Genomic DNA, 19,511 nt, shown 5'->3' with positions numbered 1-19,511 from the left:
GCCCCCCCGGCAATCTTATTGGGGCACAAAATGTTGATTTATTAACGTGTTTCACACTGATATTTAAATGTACAGTATTGACTAAAATACAATGCAAAACAAAAAAAAACAGTCAACCACATAAGAATTCATAAAGTTACTCCTTCCGCACGTCGCTTCCACGCATGCGCACAACGAGCGGCTCCCAAACTGGTAAACTAGCGGGTGTGAAAATGGTAGGTAACCAAAATAAACACATTCCCCTCTCGTCTCGTTAACCGGCGCGATGGCTTATAAACCGCGTGGCGCCGTGTCGCTTTGCTTTTAACGTCTGCGTCGCGCCCAATTTCCACGTTGACCCCCGAGTGTTATTCGCCTTGCTGTTCCTCGACGGAAGGTCAGTTGATATTTTTGGGGGCAGCAGCTAGCTAACGACACAGCTAGCCGCAATGTCCCCGTGTTTACCTGTCAAGCGTGCTAGCATAGCACAGGCTCGCCCACCGTAGTTATGAACATGGAACTACGTACGACACGCACAAACTCGTAGCCCTCTGACACTATTCCACGCATGTTATGAACGTTAACCGCAAACGAAATCTAGATTATTGGTGTATGGCCAGTAGCTCGGCCATGCTAACCCGGCGATTTTCTATCTCCACCTCCGCTATTCCTTTGCTTTGTTGTGCTCCCGTATGACAGAGCTCGCCATAACGTAATCATGCTTATGACGCTCCACTGTCACTTTACCCAAAACATGATGGGCGGCCTGTTATAAGCGTGTAATAGAGTCGGACATCCTATGGGTCATTGGCCGCAGCGGTAAAAACTACTTATGAGCTGTTATTATAACCCCCACAAATAGTCAGAGTGGCTCTCGTTACATCAGCCATGTGAGGGCCCGCACTTGGGATCATTCTAAATGTTGCCAAAAACTAGGTGCGTAACTGGATGAGTAACAAGAAAGCATCTTGTCCGACCCCCATGCGCCCCTGAATGCCTGCAGACGCAGTCCTGTGCGCGCTGGTGTGTCTATGCGCGCTGCTCTGTCTTTACCTGGTTTGGGCACTGTGGGGTCTTCTCGCCACTCACCGGCCATTTGCCCTGTTGCCCACGCAGCACAAGTTGAAGTCGTCGCAGAGGGACAAGGTGCGGCAGTTTATGTCCTTCACGCAGGCGGGCGAGAAGACGGCCGTTTACTGTCTCACACAGAATGACTGGAAGCTTGAAGTGGCCACGGACAACTACTTCCAGAACCCGGACCTCTACTGTAAAGAGTCCATGAAGACGTCCGTTGACCGCAAGAAGCTGGAGCAACTCTTTAACCGGTACAAAGGTAGGCATGTTTCAGTCACAGTTGGTTGACATCTGAGGCCAAATCTAAATCGTATTTTTTTAAAGGACAGCCGACACCATTTTTTTTGTTTCCTAACTGACATCAGAAAAACGTTTTATAGGATCTAACATACCCAAGACACGCAGGCCAATAAAAATGAGTTAAAGTGTCCCAAAACTGCTTCAAAATGACCTCGGAGATGTCGAGTTTCAGAAGGTCCCGCCCCCTTGTTCGTGACATCACTATTGGTCACACACTGCCTTGCTCCAGAATCAAAACAATGGCTTCAGAGAGTTCAGATTCGGAGAAGATGCTTTCTTGTTACTCATCTAGTTATGGATATGATTCAAATAGTTCTGAAGTGGAAAGCATAAATGTTTGCAATCCATTAAAGAAGTCCTTCCAGTTCAATTCGAGCCGTCAGGATTCCAATATAGCGTCCCAGAACATGCAGAAGATGGCGTCCAAGCTGCGTTGGAAATGGGCTGATTTGTCTGCTGGGAATTTGTGTCAACTAGTATCAAATCGTCTGATCAGATGAGAATCACATAATTTGTCCGATTTCCGATTGGAACTTTACCAACACACAGGAAATTGTAATTTATTTAAAAAATAAAATTCAAAATTAGTGATCAATAGCACATTTCGTACACAGCGTAATTGAATCTACCTCACGTATCCATACAGATCCCCAGGATGAGAACAAGATCGGCATCGAGGGTATCCAGCAGTTTTGCGACGACTTGATGCTGGATCCGGCCAGTATCAGCGTTCTGGTAGTGGCCTGGAAGTTCCGAGCCGCCACCCAGTGTGAGTTCTCCAAGAAAGAGTTCCTGGATGGCATGACGGAGCTCGGGTAAGCCGTTCTGTGAGAAAGAACGCTCCCCATCTACAGACGCGCCGCAATTTACAAACGTGAGACGTTCCGAGCGGTTGTTCGTAAGGTGAATGTGTTCATAAGTTGATTCAGTGCTATATTGTCTATTGGATGTATGTTGAAGGCTTATATAAGTAACCTGTATTGGTTTTGTAGTGAAAAATAAACATTTAAATTCACGAACGAAATACGTTCCGAACGGTCGTAAGGTGAATTTGTTCATAAGTTGCTTCAGTGCTATATTTTGTATGGGATGTATGTTTAAGGCTTATACAAGTAACCCGTGTTGGTTAACAGTGAAAAATAAACATTTAAATTTACGATCGAGATACGTTCCGAACCGGCGTTCGTAAGGTGAATTTGTTCATAAGTTGCTTCAGCGCTATATTTTGTTTTGGATGTATGTTTAAGGCTTATATAAGTATGTATAAGTAACCTGTATTGGTTAATAGTGAAAAATAAACATTTAAATTCACGAACCAGATACGTTCCGAATGGGCGTTCGTAAGGTGAATTTGTTCATAAGTTGCTTCAGTGCTATATTTTGTATGGGATGTATGTTTAAGGCTTATATACATATGTATAAGGCTTGTGTAAGTAACCTGTATTGGTTAATAGTGAAAAATAAACATTTAAATTCACGAACCAGATACGTTCCGAACGGGCGTTCGTAAGGTGAATTTGTTCATAAGTTGCTTCAGTGCTATATTTTGTATTGGATGTATGTTTAATGCTTATATAAGTATGTATAAGTAACCTGTATTGGTTAATAGTGAAAAATAAACATTTAAATTCACGAACCAGATACGTTCCGAACGGGCGTTCGTAAGGTGAATTTGTTCATAAGTTGCTTCTGTGCTATATTTTGTATTGGATGTATGTTTATTATATAAGTATGTATAAGTAACCTGTATTGGTTAATAGTGAAAAATAAACATTTAAATTCACGAACCAGATACGTTCCGAATGGGCGTTCGTAAGGTGAATTTGTTCATAAGTTGCTTCAGTGCTATATTTTGTATTGGATGTATGTTTATTATATAAGTATGTATAAGTAACCTGTATTGGTTAATAGTGAAAAATAAACATTTAAATTCACGAACCAGATACGTTCCGAATGGGCATTTGTAAGGTGAATTTGTTCATAAGTTGCTTCAGTGCTATATTTTGTATTGGATGTATTTAAGGCTTATATAAGTATGTATAAGTAACCTGTATTGGTTAATAGTGAAAAATAAACATTTAAATTCACGAACCAGATACGTTCCGAATGGGCGTTCGTAAGGTGAATTTGTTCATAAGTTGCTTCAGTGCTATATTTTGTATGGGATGTATGTTTAAGGCTTATATACATATATATAAGGCTTGTTTAAGTAACCTGTATTGGTTAATATTGAAAAATAAACATTTAAATTCACGAACCAGATACGTTCCGAACGGGCGTTTGTAAGGTGAATTTGTTCATAAGTTGCTATATTTTGTATGGGATGTATGTTTAAGGCTTATATAAGTATGTATAAGGCTTGTATAAGTATGTAACCTGAACTGGTTTGTACTAAAAAAATAAACATTTAATAAAATATATGCTCTATAACGATATATACATGTACAACAGGAGAGAATACTATGTTACTACAAAAATGTTTGTATTTACTGTTGTTTGTAACTCAGATGTTTGTAAGTAGGGGCTTACGACCACGACCTCCAGTTTTTAACATTTTAAGAGGGAGAGTTTGCGAGTCATTTAGCCTCAGAGTCTCTATTCAACATTTCGAATAGATTTCGACTTACGACCATTTTGACTTACGACCGTTTGTTGCGTTGCATATGTTTGGCAACTTTTGTTGCCATGTTGTAATTGATCCTTTACCTCTTTGTAGGTGCGACAGCCCCGACAAACTCAAAGCCCTTTTGCCAAGATTGGAGCAGGAGCTGAAAGACGCTAGCAAGTTTAAAGACTTCTACCAGTTCACCTTTAACTTTGCCAAAAATCCCGGCCAGAAAGGTTTAGGTAAGGAAAAGCAGTCATGGGGGTGGATTTGGGGCGGGGATGATCAAAGTCACGTTACAAGGATCAAGTCAGTTTGAAATTATGAGAGCTTTCTTTATTAAAACGGAAATTACAATGATACCTTGGCTTACAAACTTAATTGGTTCCCAGAGAGAGTGTGTAAGGCGAAAAGTGTGTATCCCAAAAAATAGTTTCCCATAGGAAACCATTAAAATGAGAATAATCCGTTCCCAGGTCCCCATAAAACATCATTTTCTACTTTTGAATTTTCTAAGCCTTAAAACTACACAATATATACCTTATTATATGTGTAATAAATGTGTTCTGAGCTCATTTTGTGGCAGTTTTGGGACACTAACTCATTTTTATTGGTGTTTTGCATTTGACTAAAAATATCAGCCTATGTGTTTTTTTGGGTATTTTAGATGCTATAAAACGTTTTTCTGATGTCAGTTAATAAGAAACAAAAATTTGTGTCCTTTAAACATACTAATATAAGCCTTAAAATTTTGCACTGAAGCCACTTACGAACGAATTCACCTAACAAACGTTCAGAACGTATCGTTCGTAAGTTGGGGAGCGTCTGTATTATGTTTTTTTTATGACAAATTTTGAAACAAGGCTAAAGTTCAGATGACTTCTGTGATTTCTTCATTTTTTTTCTTTCTTTCCTGCAGACTTGGAGATGGCCGTAGCTTACTGGAATCTGGTTCTTTTAGGAAGATTTAAGTTCCTCGACCTTTGGAATAGATTTCTTTTGGTGAGTCCAAAATCGGTGAAAGTAACGCGGTTGGAGGACAAATATGACGAAGCATATCTTGTTTCAGGAGCACCACAAACGCTCCATCCCAAAAGACACTTGGAACCTACTGTTGGACTTTGGAAACATGATCGCAGACGACTTGTCCAATTACGACGAGGAGGGTAAGAGTTCAAACTTTCATGTTGGCAATAAGCAAAAATAATAATATAAGGGGGTGCATATTAATAATAATAATAAAAATAATACATTTCATTTATAAGCGCCTTTCAAAACTCTCAAGGTCACTTTACAGTCACAGGGTAAGTTTTTTTTTCTGTGTGTGAGCAGTGGCAGCCACAGGCGCCAGCGTTCACTCAACCTCAAAGTAACTTAAATAGATAGCAAGCTAGCTAGCTAGCGAATCGATAGATATTAGCGAGTAAATAGCTAGCCATTAACCAGTGAATAGATAGCCATTAGCCAGCGAATAGATAGCCATTAGCCAGCGAATAGATAGCTATTAGCCAGCGAATAGATAGCTATTAGCCAGCGAATAGATAGCCATTAGACAGCTAATAGCTAGCTAGCTAGATAGCTAATATGTTTCCAGACTCAAATAGCTAGGTAGCTAGCTATATAGCTAATAGATAGCAAGCTAGCTAGATAGCTGATATGAAATATGTCTGTGTAAACTCTGTCGTACAGGAGTGATCCATCGATGAAAAGGTTTCATCAGCCGTCATCTGTACTTCTTTGAAGGTGTCAGACGTTTTGCTTCTTATCCAAGAAGCTTCGTCAGAAAACTAAAATTTGCTGGTAGTTTCTGCCCTATATCTATATCCCTACTGTCCACCCACCTGTTTAAACTTGCTTTCATGGTGTAGTTTAATCTGCTGTGTTATTATAAGTATGTGAACGGATTATTCTCATTTTAATGGTTTCCTATGGGAAATTAATGTTTGGGATACACACTTTTCACCTTACACACTCTGTCTTGGAACCAATTAAGTTTGTAAGCCCAAGGCATCGCTGTATTTTAAAATGTTTTCCATACATAAGGGGCACTTTCAATGAGTGACATATTTTTAAAACCTTTTCCATACACAAGGCGCACCGCATTATAAGGCTCATGGTAAGCTTTTGAAGAAAATCCTTTGTTTTAGGTGTGCAGAAAATACGGTTGATTATTTTGTGAATCTTATTTGTATGTGGGTGTCCAATGTTTTTATGCTTAGGTTATGAATTTACATTTTCTGATCTGTGTTTAATTTTTGTCCTTTTAGGGGCGTGGCCAGTGCTTATAGACGACTTTGTGGAATTTGCTCGACCGATCATAACAGGAACAAAACATAAAAGTCTCTAAAAAAAAAAGGCAAAAAACTGGGAAGGAGAGTATTACTTTTAAAGAGACTTCATTTGGATTTTTCTTGAAGGTGGATTATGATTTTTAATTTTTTTATTTAAACAATGGTGGCCAACAGCAGCACTTTAAAGGAAAGTGCAGAAGGACATTTCCGGATTCATCCGGTCGCCTCCTCGGAATCCTGTGATAAACACTGTAAATGGACTGGGAAAAAAGGAAGAAAAAAAGTGCTCACCACACCAGCACCATAACTTGACCGTACATACTGTATTTACAAAAGAGATATTATATGAAACATACATAATATAAATATGATTCTGTTTATAAAGCACCCTTTTATGTACTCTTGAACGTGTCTCACGGGTTTGATGTCAGTGACGAAGCTGTGATTGGATTGGATATGCCTTTATTAGTCTCACAGTGGAGAAATTTACTGATGAGGTGATACCAGGGCAAATTGGGCAATCAGGCCAGTTGTCAGTCAGGACAATAGGAGTAATCAGTGGAGCCGCAGGGATTAGTCCTCTGCTCCCCCCAACCTGAGAGCAGGGACCAATCATAGCAGAGTCCGGCACCGCCACGTCTGGATAGTAGGGATATATAGGGCCGAAACTACCAGTAAGACTTTAGGTTGCTGACGAAGCTTCTCGGATAAGAAGCGAAACGTCCGACACCTTCAAACAAGTACAGATGACGGCTGAAGAAACCTTTTCACCAATTGATCTTCCATTTTGGTACAAAAACAAAAACAAACTCAGCATAATAGCTTTTTATGTTTCCATTTCTTTTACCCGATGAAAGAAAATGTTTAACTCATTCACTACCAGATGATATACAAATGTGTCCACTCTAGTGCCAGGGTTTTTGTCATTTTCCACAGAAAAACGTATTCCCGTGACTGTAAAGTGACCTTGAGAGTTTTGAAAGGCGCTTATAAATGAAATGTATTATTTATTATTATTATCTATTGATTATATATTAGCTCGCTAGCTTTCTATGGTTGAGTGAACGCTGGCGCGTGTGTCTGCCGCTGCTCACTGCTCAATGTCTTGAATGGATTATCGCAAAATTCGCTAACTATTCGTTAGCTATTAGCTATCTATTCGCTGGCTATTGGCTATTCGCTAGTTAATAGCTATTCGCTAGCTGATAGCTATCTATTCGCTAGCTATTAGCTATCTATTTGAGTTACTTCCGGGTTGAGTGAACGCGGGGGCATGTGGCTGCCGCTGCTCACCCACAGGAAAAAACTTATCCGGTGACTGTAAAGTGACCTTGAGATTTTTGAAAGCCGCTTAGAAATGAAATTTATTATTATTATTATTATTATTATACATTGGAGCACCTCTTGAATGATTAACAAGCCTTACTCATTCTACAAATGTTTCCGTTCAATATTATTTTTCAAAAATATGGATTTAGCCCCTCTATTACTTGTCCTCAACGACCTTGTCAAATACTAATGACGTCCACCAAAAAAAATGAACTTGCATTTTGAATATTTAGACTGTTTAACAGCAAAATTGATTTGATTAATAATAATAATAATAATAATAATAAGCCATGATTTCTAAGCGCCTTTCAAAACCTTCACTGCATGTAAACCGCAAGGCGGAAAAACAAACAGCCCCACTTTCAAATCACTTTTATTGAGCATCTTTTAGCAAACAATTCATTAAAACCAATACACACAAAAACAAAACAGATGAGGAACAGGAAACAATACGGCCGAGCAAAAATGATCAGTAACAATATGGTGCTGCATGTTTCCATACGGGAAAGAAAACAGAAGGTACCTCTGGATTGCACTGACAAGGAAAACAAAAGAATTTTTAATTTTGTCAGGGATGTGGAACAAAAAGTGAACAAGTGGTGTGTAACAGAAAACTTCACTAAAACAAGGTGAAGAAATGTAGATTTTTCAGGATTTATGAAGAACTAGGTTAAGTATGTACAGTGATACCTTGGCTTACGAACTTAATTGGTTCCCACAGAGTGTAAGGCGAAAAGTATGTATCCCAAAATTTAATTTCCCATAGGAAACCATTAAAATGAGAATAATCCGTTCCCAGGTCCCTAAAAAACATAATTTTCGACTAAATAAGCCTTAACACTACACAAAATATGCCTTATTTTATGTATAATAAATGTGCAGTGGTATTATAATTAAAGAAATAAACTGTACTGTATAATAAAGTCGTTTTATTTACCTTTGTGATTGTCGTTGATGGCTTGATGGAATGGAGTGGCCGGTTTCATCAGCATTAAACACTTGATCAGGAACGTAACCTTCTTTCACCATCTTGAGGAATGATCCCTTGTCGTTGCTTTCTCTGTGATAATTTTATCTAGTTCCTCATCAATTGTATTCTGTTTAGCTGGGTTTATAGCATCAAGTGTAAAGATGGCTTGTGCGGGTTATTTGTGGAGCCTGATTGATGGGAATTTTAACCTTGCAGTCTACACTGTGCCTTTGAACTATCAAAGTTGAAACGAGTCCAAATGTCACCCCCTGCTGCGTTCTTGACCAATCACGCGGCTTTAACCGAAGACTGGGGGCGGGGAATAGAGGACCAAAACAAGCCGGCTGCCATTTTCTTGTTAGGAGAACGGGCTAGTTCGCGAACGACACATCACTCATTGTGACAGCTCCGTGTGTATCCCGAAAAATAGTTCGTATGGCAAGGTAAAATTTTCATAAATTTAACGTTTGTAAAGAGAAACGTTCGTAAACCAAGGGGTTTGTAAACCGAGGTTAGTTATCACTGTATTTAATAACACATGCTTTATCTATAACGGGGAATAGCAACATTCAAGATATGTAGTGTAATCCAGGATGTTTGCTGAAGTAGTCTAACTTCTAACATGTTTTTGCTGCCGAGCTGAATTTTGCCAATCAGACCAGTTAAGCATTTTTGGGAAGTTTTCCCAAATAAAATCACCCCTCCATCCAAATGTGTCCATGTCTCCAATGGATGCAACAACATTGCCATTCCTGAGATTTCACAATCATGACTAAACAAGCAGCCGACATTGAGGTACCTCGCGAGAGATATTGTGAATACTAGTAACTGAATGTGAAAGTCCAAACTGAGATGTACAGACGCTCCTCTACTTACAAACATTTGAATTACGAACAACTGTACATACCAACATTTTTGTCGTAACATATGTAGTATTCTCTCCAGTTGTACACGTGCATATCTTTAGGGAGTATATATTTGATTCATTTTTCAGTATAAACCAATACAGGTTACTTATGCAAGCCTTAAACATACTTGTAAAAAGCTTAAACATACAGTGATACATTGGCTTACGAACTTAATTGTTTCCCAGACAGAGTAAGGTGAAAAGTGTGTATCCCAAAAAATAATTTCCCATAGGAAACCATTAAAATGAGAATAATCCGTTCCCAGGTCCCCATAAAACATAATTTTCTACTTTCTAAGCCTTAAAACTACACAAAATATACCTTATTTTATGTATAATATGCTAGGGTATAATAAGTATTATTTATATAATAATATATATACACAGTAAAGTCTCGTTATATCGATATCGGTTATATCGATAGTACCGCTTATTACGATACTATTCCTATGAACGCAAGGAGAAAATTACATGCGCGCAGGGTCGGATATATGGATATTTTTTCGGACTCCCGAGAATATCGATATAATGAGACTTTACTGTATAATAATAATTATAATTATATTTATTATAATTAAAATTAAGTTCGTATGCCAAGGTAAAATGTTCATAAATGTAACGTTCGTAACCAGAAAAGTACGTAAGCCAAGGGGTTCGTAAACCGAGGTATCACTGTACTTATATAAGCCTTAAATAGACGTATAGAAGCCTTAAACATACTTGTAGAAAGCTTAAACATACTTGACTTGTGGGTTGAGTGAACGCTGGCGTCTGGTTGCCGCTGCTCACCCGCAGAAAAAAATATCCTGCGACTGTAAAATGTCCTTGAGTTTTGATAGGCGCTTAGAAAGAGGTGTTCATATGGCTTGTAGCTGTTTTAAATGAAAATTATTATTATCATTATTATTATTATTGTTGTGTAATGATGATCATTTTATGTTACTTCCGGGTTGAGTGAAGGCGGGCGCGAATGGCTGCCGCTGCTCACCCACAGAAAAACTTATCCTGTGACTGTAAAGTGACCTAGAGAGTTTTGAAAGGCGCTTATAAATGAAATGTATTCTTATTATTATACTGTTGAAAGGTGCTTATAAATGAAATTATTATTATTATTATTATTATTATTATACTGTTGAAAGGTGCTTATAAATGAAATTTATTATTATTATTATTATTATTATTATTATTATTATTATTATTATTATTATTATTATTATTATATCAGCCTTAAAAGTACATTCCATACAAAGCACATAGCACTGAAGCAACATACGAACGAATTCACCTTATGAACAACCGTTCGGAATGTATCTCGTTCGTAAATTGGGGAGCGTCTGTCATGTCTTCACCAAAAACAACCACCAGTTATTGTGCTATAAATAAACAAAATCACTCCAAAAGAAACAAAACATGACCCGAATTCCCTTTACAAAATTCATAAATACAACATAATAATGACGATTCTGTCTTTGCTTTCTAGATATTTCCTCACAAATCGAACAACATCCCTTTTATTATTATCATTTAGCTTATGCCCCTATTATTCTTATTATTGTCTGTGGCGTGTTAAAAGTGGTTAATCACGGAGTGAGAGAGATCGGGTGTTCGGGTTACATGCGAGCGGATTGGCACCTCAGATGGTTTGGTAGCCGGCATGGCTCCTCTTCCTTCCAATGAGGTAGGCAACAAGCACGATGAGGACCAGGCCGGCTAACGCCGCCCCGACTACGATTGCGATCAACATGTCGTCTTCATCCAGCTGGCACTGCTCGGCTAAAGAGAGATAGAGACAAAGATGTTAAGCATGGGCTGGTGAAAATGAAATACGGCGATACCCTGGCTTACGAACTTAATGGGTTCCCAGAGAGAGTAAGGTGAAAAGGGTGTATCCCAAAAATTAATTTCCCATAGGAAACCATTAAAATGGGAATAATCCGTTCCCAGGTCCGCATAAAACATAATTTTCTACTTTCTAAAAACTACTAAAACTACACAAAATATACCTTATTTTATGTATAATAAATCTGCTATGGTATTATAATTAAATAAGTAAACTGTACTGTATAATAAAGTCTTTTATTGACCTTTGTGATGATCGTTGATGGTGTGATGGAATGGAGTGTCCGGTTTCATCAGCATTAAACACTTGATAATGAACGTAACCTTCTTCTTTCACCATCTTGAGGAATGATTGCTTGTAGGTGCTTTCTCTGCGATAATTTTACCTTGTTCCTCATCAATTGTGTTCTGTTTAGCTGGGTGGATAGCTTTTTGCATCAAGTGTACAAATGGCTTGTGCGGGTTATTTGTGGAGCCTGATTGATGGGAATTTTAACCTTGCAGTCTACACTCTGCCTTTGAACTATCAATGTTGAAACGAATCCAAATTTTACTGTTTTCTATCCATTTTGTCACTCTCTGTCTGTCTGTCTCTTTTATGTTTAAACCACTTCCCCTCACTGCTGCGTTCTTGACCAATCACCTGTCTTTAACAGATGACTGGGGGCGGGGAATAGAGGACAAAAACAAGTGAGCTGCCATTTTCCTGTTAGTAGAACGGGCTCGTTCGCAAACGACACATCACTCATTGTGGCGCTCCGTGTGTATCCCGAAAAATAGTTTGTATGCCAATGTAACATTTTCATAGATTGAACGTTCGTAAACCCAAAAGTTCGTAAGCCAAGGGGTCCGTAAACCGAGGTATCACCGTATGGAGGATTCTGGTGAAAAATATTCACTTGCTCGAGATGGTTTACCTGCGCCAAACTTGTTCTGAGTGATGCCGAAGGGCTGCACCTGCAACTGGAAGGTGTTGATGGACAAAGCCGGCACCACGTCAAGCGTCTGCTCCTCGCGGCACATGTACGAGAAGCCCAAGGTTCCGCGAAAGTAGTCCAGGCTGCTGTTATGTGCCGAAAAGGGCTCTGATATCGGACACAGGACAGTTATAATAATATATTTCATTTATAAGCGCCTTTCAAAAAAAGTTTTTGGGTATTTTTAACATAAGTCCCTTCTTGCATTTCTTGGGGTTTACATGGGTAGTACATAGCGTTGTGGCCAGAAAACTCACCTTTCATGTCTGGCCAGATTGCTGACAGGGTAATTTGACTCACGTGATACTTATTAGATGTAGTGTTCTGGGGGGAAAAAAAATCAGAATCAGAATCAGAAAACCTTTATTCGTCCCACAATGGGGACATTTGCAGTCCACAGCAGCAATTTTAAAGGGGATGGGCTGGTGAAAGGATAGAAAAACAACATATTCTAAGCATAGTAAAATAAAAATGTCAACTGTATACTGGAAATGTGCAAAACCGTTTCATAAAAAACTGTACATAGTGCAAGTATCAAGAAAGGCATATTATCTGTTTTTTTTCTGCAAGACCTCACTTCAATCTTTTTTTGTTGTTTTTGCATTACTACACTATGTCACTTTACATACGTCGCTACCTCACTTTACATGCGGCAATACCTCCCTTTACATTCAGAAATTACATGTATTGTCTATAACTACGTCACTTTACATACGTCGCTACCTCACTTTACATACGTCGCTACCTCATTTTACATACGTCGCTACCTCACTTTACATTCAGAAATTACATGTATTGTCTATAACTACCTCACTTTACATACGTCGCTACCTCATTTTACATACGTCGCTACCTCACTTTACATTCAGAAATTACATGTATTGTCTATAACTACGTCACTTTACATACGTCGCTACCTCACTTTACATACGTCGCTACCTCATTTTACATACGTCGCTACCTCACTTTACATTCAGAAATTACATGTATTGTCTATAACTACGTCACTTTACATACGTCGCTACCTCACTTTACATACGTCACTACCTCACTTCACATACGTCGCTACCTCACTTTACATTCAGAAATTACATGTATTGTCTATAACTACGTCACTTTACATACGTCACTACCACACTTTACATACGTCGCTACCTCACTTTACATTCAGAAATTACATGTATTGTCTATAACTGCGTCACTTTACATACGTCACTACCACACTTTACATTCAGAAATTACATGTATTGTCTATAACTACGTCACTTTACATACGTCGCTACCTCACTTTACATTCAGAAATTACATGTATTGTCTATAACTACGTCACTTTACATACGTCGCTACCTCACTTTACATACGTCGCTACCTCATTTTACATACGTCGCTACCTCACTTTACATTCAGAAATTACATGTATTGTGTATAACTACGTCACTTTACATACGTCGCTACCTCACTTTACATACGTCGCTACCTCACTTTACATTCAGAAATTACATGTATTGTCTATAACTGCGTCACTTTACATACGTCACTACCACACTTTACATTCAGAAATTACATGTATTGTCTATAACTACGTCACTTTACATACGTCGCTACCTCACTTTACATTCAGAAATTACATGTATTGTCTATAACTACCTCACTTTACATACGTCGCTACCTCACTTTACATACGTCACTACCTCACTTTACATTCAGAAATTACATGTATTGTCTATAACTACGTCACTTTACATACGTCACTACCACACTTTACATACGTTGCTACCTCACTTTACATACGTCACTAACTCACTTTACATTCAGAAATTACATGTATTGTCTATAACTACGTCACTTTACATACGTCACTACCACACTTTACATACGTCGCTACCTCACTTTACATACGTCACTAACTCACTTTACATTCAGAAATTACATGTATTGTCTATAACTACGTCACTTTACATACGTCACTACCACACTTTACATACGTCGCTACCTCACTTTACATACGTCACTAACTCACTTTACATTCAGAAATGTGTCAATTGTCTGTCTTTTTTTTTTACGCTGGGTCCGAGAGGACATTAATTTCATCTGTGCTGTATGTCATGCATATTAGCATATTTGACAATAAAGCTGACTTTGTGATAGAGTATCCTCACACTTTGACTTTGATATATGTGGCTGTATTGCATTCACCCATATTTACAGGACAAGTGTCCAGTTTTTTTTCCCCCCTTCACATGAATCAGCTCGAGATTGTTCATATATGGATTTGCTGCTAACTAGCGGCCATTCCACAAAGCATAATGGACACAAGATTTTCCATTTCAAGAAACTTACAAGAGTGAAGAAAAAGGCCAGATTGGTTTTATTGCCGTCCGCCGAAAGGCGCAAAATGGCGCTGTCTGCGTCGCATGACCCGGAGGCTTTTGTGGTGTTGGGCTCAAGGTTGACGACGTCCTGCACCGTCTGCAGATGCAGCGAGATGGACCGTGAAGCCTTTTACATGCAAGGATAAACACGGCTGTGTACTAGTACCTGGTTTAAGGTTGCGGAGCTGAAGCTAATGTTGAGCTGGAGGCCCATGTACGCCATTAAGCACACGCTACCATTGGTGCCGACGACTTGGTAATGCCCCGTCTCGGGTCTGCCAGGGTCCTTGTGGGGTGCCTCAGTGGTGGGGGGCGCCACAGTCGCCCATGTTTGGTGCAGGACCACAGCGGCTTCAACCACATCACACAGCATTTACATTATTATGTCTATTGTGTCTGTATTGTATGTATATTCTTTTTAAAAATACAACCAAAATGTCGCAGTATCGTGATATTTTATAGCCAAATATCATGGCGTGTCTGTATTGTATGTATTTTTTTAATCTAATCATACGTACGACCGAAATGTGGCAGTATTGTGATATTTTATACCCAAATATCATGGCGTATCTGTATTGTATGTATATTTAAAAAAAAATCAAATCATACATACAACCGAAATGTGTCAGTATCGTGATACTTTATCGCCAAATATCATGGCGTGCCTGTATCGTGTATGTATATATATACGTATTTAAAAATCTTGTCATACGTACAACCGAAATGTTACTGTATCGTGATACTTTATAGCCAAATATCATGGGGTGTCTGTATCGTATGTATATATATTTTTTAATCTAATCATACATACAACCAAAATGTGGCAGTATCGTGATATTTTATAGCCAAATATCATGGCGTGTCTGTGTTGTATTGATATATATATATATATTTTTATCGTGTCATACGTACAACCGAAATGTTACTGTATCGTGATACAGTACTTCTTTAATGAATTGCTGCTTTGTGACATCAGCGTTGACCAACAAAAATGATAGCTCAGATAATAGCCACGAAAAGTCTGGTTAATAAATAAAATGAGAAAGCTAATAGAGCGTCTGTGTGTGTTTTAAACATTAATAGTTCATTAAAAAAAACGTCGAAAGGCATGTGTATGTTTCAGATAATGGTCACGTGGGGTACGTTGGGAAACCTTCCATACTTTCGTGACGTCGACAAAAAAAATGTGTTTTGTTTACCATGGAGAAATCACTACATACCAAAAATGAGATGAAGGGGAAATGTCAGCCACCGCGCTTGGACACCACCAGCGGTCGTCATGTTTTCTCTTGTAGTTGGTGACGGTCAGATCGTAGTCGAAAAAAGAGCTCGACGACAACAACTTAAGCTAACACGGCTAGTATGCTCCCTGTCTGAATGCTAACTTTAGCAGGACGATGAGGCTGGTAGAACAGTGAAATGCACCCTGGCACTGATAGAAAAGCTCTTAAAAGTGCAGTAAAATGAGTAAAGATTTTGCGTTAGCGTGTTCCTGTTACAATATTGAGGCTACGGGACTTTGACTTGGTTTTAATGGAGCACGGCCAAAGACTGACAACAGGGTCATGTGACTCACATTTATACGAACGCCTTCAAAGTCACGTGACGTCAAGCGCCGGTTTCTCATTCGACGACTGACATATCAATCAACAGAACTACTTTCGAGACCAGGCGAAGAGTGAAGCCGACACCATTTTTTTTTGTTTCCTAACTGACATCAGAAAAAACGTTTTATAGAATCAAATATACCCAAAACGCGCAGGCTGATGTTTTTAGTCAAATGCAAAACACCAATAAAAATGAGTTAGTGTCCCAAAACTACTTCAAAATGACCTCGGAGATGCCCAGTTTCAGAAGGTCCCGCCCCCTTGTTCTTGACGTCACGCCAAGACGTCCTGCCTTGCTCTAGAATCAAAACAATGGCTTCAAATTCGGAGAAGATGCTTTCATGTTACTTATCCAGTTATGAATATGATTCAAATAGTTCTAAAGAGGAAAGCATAAATGTTTGCAATCAATTAAAGAAGTCCTCCCGTATCAAATCGAGCAGTCAGGACTCCAATGTCACGTCCCAGAAAATGCACAAGATGGCGCCCAACCCCCATTGGAAATGGGCTGATTTGTCTGTTGGGTATTTGTGTCAACTAGTATCAAATAGTAGTCTTGGTGCAACACACAACGATTCACCATCACGTTATTTAGGTGTTTTCCTTCTAATTTCGCCATTTTCGCTTCACTGCATTTCAGTTTACTGTGCCGTATTACACATTTCAATTGATTCTATGAAGAATCAGAAGTCTGTGTAGGAAGACTGAGAAGCAAATGTTTATTTTGACAGCAAGGGCAGACTAATTAGTGGTAAGTAAAACATGCTTGCATCTAATTAAAAGTCACCATGGCAAAACCTCAGTCGGTGGTCTTTTTACATTTCACACTGTTGTCTAAACTCTCGATGTAACTTACACCGACCCGCGTGTTCCAAGTCACATTGAGGTGTGATGCAGCCAACACCAACTTCCATGTCCATAATATGAACATAAGAGAGTATCTAGCAAACATGACGCACAGTTATCATATTTGGAACAAACATTCATTGATCAATTTTGAAATTTTACATTCTCAGACATATTACTTTAAAGGACAACCGACAAGTTGTGTCCATAATTTGTGAAATCACTTCAAATGACTTCGACTGAGCGTATTTTACAAAGATTCCATCGCATATAGTGATATTTTACGTTTTAAGAGTCGCGCTGAATATTCAGGAAGTCTTGTTTTTGACTTGATGACGATGCCTGACGTGACGTCACGGAAGGAACGCGCCCCTGACCGAGAAAGCGACACACAATGCATTTCGGGTACTTTGTTTGGTCTGAAAACATCGTGTTGATGGCGAAATTCGAAGGAAAACTTATAAATAACGCAATGGTGAATCATTGTGTGTTGCACCAAGACTACTATTTGATACTAGTTGACAGAAATTCCCAGCAGACAAATCAGCCCATTTCCAACAGAGCTTGGGCGCCATCTTGTAAATTTTCTGGGACGCTACATTGCAGTCCTGACGGCTCGAATTGATACAGAAGGACTTCTTTAATTGATTGCAAACATTTATGCTTTCCTCTTCAGAACTATTTGAATCATATTCATAACTGGATGTGTAAGAAGAAAGCATCTTCTCTGAATCTAAAGCCATTGTTTTGATTCTGGAGCAAGGCAGTGTGTGACCAATAGTGACGTCACGAACAAGGGGGCGGGACTTTCTGAATCTGCCCAGATCCAAGCTCATTTTGTGGCAGTTTTGGGACACTTTAAGTCATTTTTATTGGTGTTTTGGATTTGACTTTTAGGTATTTTAGATGCTATAAAACGTTTTTCTGATGTCAGTTAGGAAACAAAAAATGGTGTTGGTTGTCCTTTAAGAAAACTGCTCGACAGAAATTTTGAATCAATACCTTATGAAAACAAAACAAGCTCATGTCAAAACACTTGAAAATGGTTTAATGATGTTTACAACAAAAGAGAACTGTACACTTACAGTAAAAGATTTGTATATGCAAAAAAAAAAAAAAAAAAAAATACAGCAGACAAACCCATCAAAATCTATTATGTATCCTGATTCACATACATGAAAAGTACTACAGTCTTTCAGTTTTAGGCCATCATGGCTGGAGGCGTTTTTTTAGTTGTTTTTTTTTCCTTATTTCAATTTTTTTAGGAACATTGTCCCTCAGTGTTTTTAGTCCAAGGTGGTTAACTCTTGATGTTAAAAGTTTTTTTAAAAAGATTTGACGGTGTGGATAGGGGGTGTCCACTGTGAGTAGTTTTGCACAATGGTTTTTCTGTAGACAGAAAGAATATGTACACGTTGGGTTTTTTTTTCCATCATATTTTAGCTCTTGATAAAAGCCACGGTCTTAACACGCCCAAAAACATACAAAAATACAATGTCTTCAACCTAGTAAGACAGTTCTGTAATTAGTTCCATGCTAAGAGAGGAAAAGAGAGAGACAGAGATGACAGCAAACAAGAAACGGACTATTATACCACACAATTGATTTTTTTTTTGGACAGAAATATATCAAAATATACATCTGAGCTTTGGAATTACTGAGGTTTGGACTCAAAAGCCATTGCTGGGTTTGTCTCTTAATACACATGCTGTAGGGCGGTTAGGAGAGAGAGAGAGACAGTTGACAAGAGATATCTTTGGTATCGGCGTTTTGCTCATATACACACACAAAAAAAAATATTTGGAGTTTTGCTTTGGGATCTATAGCGCTTGTGAGGGTTCCCTAGGTATCACTTGGGAGTAAAGCATTGAGCAAAGTGTCACTGAATACCCCACCGGGGGAGGGGGGGATGCATAGTGTCACAGTCTATCAGTCTGTAGTGAATGAGTGATGGGAGGAAAAGTTGGACGGGTGGACACGGTGTGATGTGGTTACAGCAGTGAAATGTGTGTGTGTCCTGGGATGGACATTTTTTTTTTTTTTAACATTTCTTTATTTTATTTTTTTTAAACCAAAATCATTGAGAAAGACAGAGGGCGAAATGTGTATTCTAGCAACAGACAGACGGACCGACACAAAAGGAATCCTGAGCATGTACAAAGTTGCGCAGGATAAACCCTCAGTGTGTATTAACAAACATCACCCAGCTACACGTCTGTGTAGGCTCTGTAGCTACCGGAGTGGTCGGTCCATCGATGAAAAGGTTTCTTCAGCCGTTATCTGTACTTGTTTGACGGTGTCGGACGTTTCGCTTCTTATCCAAGAAGCTTCGTCAGCACACTAAAGTCTCACTGGTAGTTTCGGCCTTATATATATATACAGTAAAGTCTCGTTATATCGATATCGGATATATCG

The 19,511-nt window shown here is 38.8% G+C and overlaps 3 protein-coding genes across 7 annotated transcripts in view; 2 read left to right on the top strand and 1 right to left on the bottom strand.

Moving 5' to 3' along the window:
• The window catches only part of LOC148894913 (lysosome-associated membrane glycoprotein 1-like), a 49,398-nt gene extending 33,198 nt beyond the window's left edge, over nt 1–16,200 (bottom strand). Inside the window, exons 1-7 of one of the 2 annotated variants that reach the window (XM_089002198.1) lie at nt 15,864–16,200; nt 14,810–14,994; nt 14,612–14,740; nt 12,529–12,595; nt 12,212–12,379; nt 11,088–11,228; nt 1,898–2,145 (exon numbers count right to left, since the gene is read on the bottom strand). In XM_089002198.1, coding sequence (XP_088858324.1) covers nt 11,089–11,228; nt 12,212–12,379; nt 12,529–12,595; nt 14,612–14,740; nt 14,810–14,994; nt 15,864–15,924 — 750 coding nt within the window. In that variant the 5' untranslated portion in view covers nt 15,925–16,200 and the 3' untranslated portion in view covers nt 1,898–2,145; nt 11,088. Of the gene's footprint in view, nt 1–1,897; nt 2,146–8,594; nt 11,229–12,211; nt 12,380–12,528; nt 12,596–14,611; nt 14,741–14,809; nt 14,995–15,863 lie in introns of those variants that run through there. The other variant, XR_016115717.1, reaches the window with a different exon arrangement.
• tmtops2b (teleost multiple tissue opsin 2b) overlaps nt 1–19,511 on the top strand; it is a 210,341-nt gene that overhangs the window by 120,483 nt on the left and 70,347 nt on the right. The window lies entirely within an intron of this gene.
• On the top strand, nt 12–6,656 carry LOC148894914 (DCN1-like protein 1). 4 transcript variants are annotated; one of them, XM_089002189.1, is made up of 7 exons: nt 12–215; nt 1,096–1,312; nt 2,000–2,168; nt 4,070–4,200; nt 4,878–4,960; nt 5,028–5,124; nt 6,226–6,656. In XM_089002189.1, the coding sequence occupies exons 1-7, from the start codon at nt 165–167 to the stop codon at nt 6,303–6,305; spliced, it is 828 nt and encodes a 275-aa protein (XP_088858315.1). In that variant the 5' UTR covers nt 12–164; the 3' UTR covers nt 6,306–6,656. The 4 variants fall into 4 exon arrangements, with proteins under 4 accessions (XP_088858315.1, XP_088858318.1, XP_088858316.1 ...); XM_089002192.1 differs by lacking the exon at nt 12–215 and adding an exon at nt 223–376; XM_089002190.1 differs by lacking the exon at nt 12–215 and adding an exon at nt 223–1,002.

Source organism: Hippocampus bargibanti, linkage group LG08, assembly GCF_051943395.1.
Source record: "Hippocampus bargibanti isolate YZ-2025 linkage group LG08, ASM5194339v1, whole genome shotgun sequence".
Lineage (NCBI taxonomy): Eukaryota > Metazoa > Chordata > Actinopteri > Syngnathiformes > Syngnathidae > Hippocampus > Hippocampus bargibanti.
Note: the sequence above shows the minus strand (reverse complement) of the source record. Positions and strands in the feature narration are given on the sequence as shown.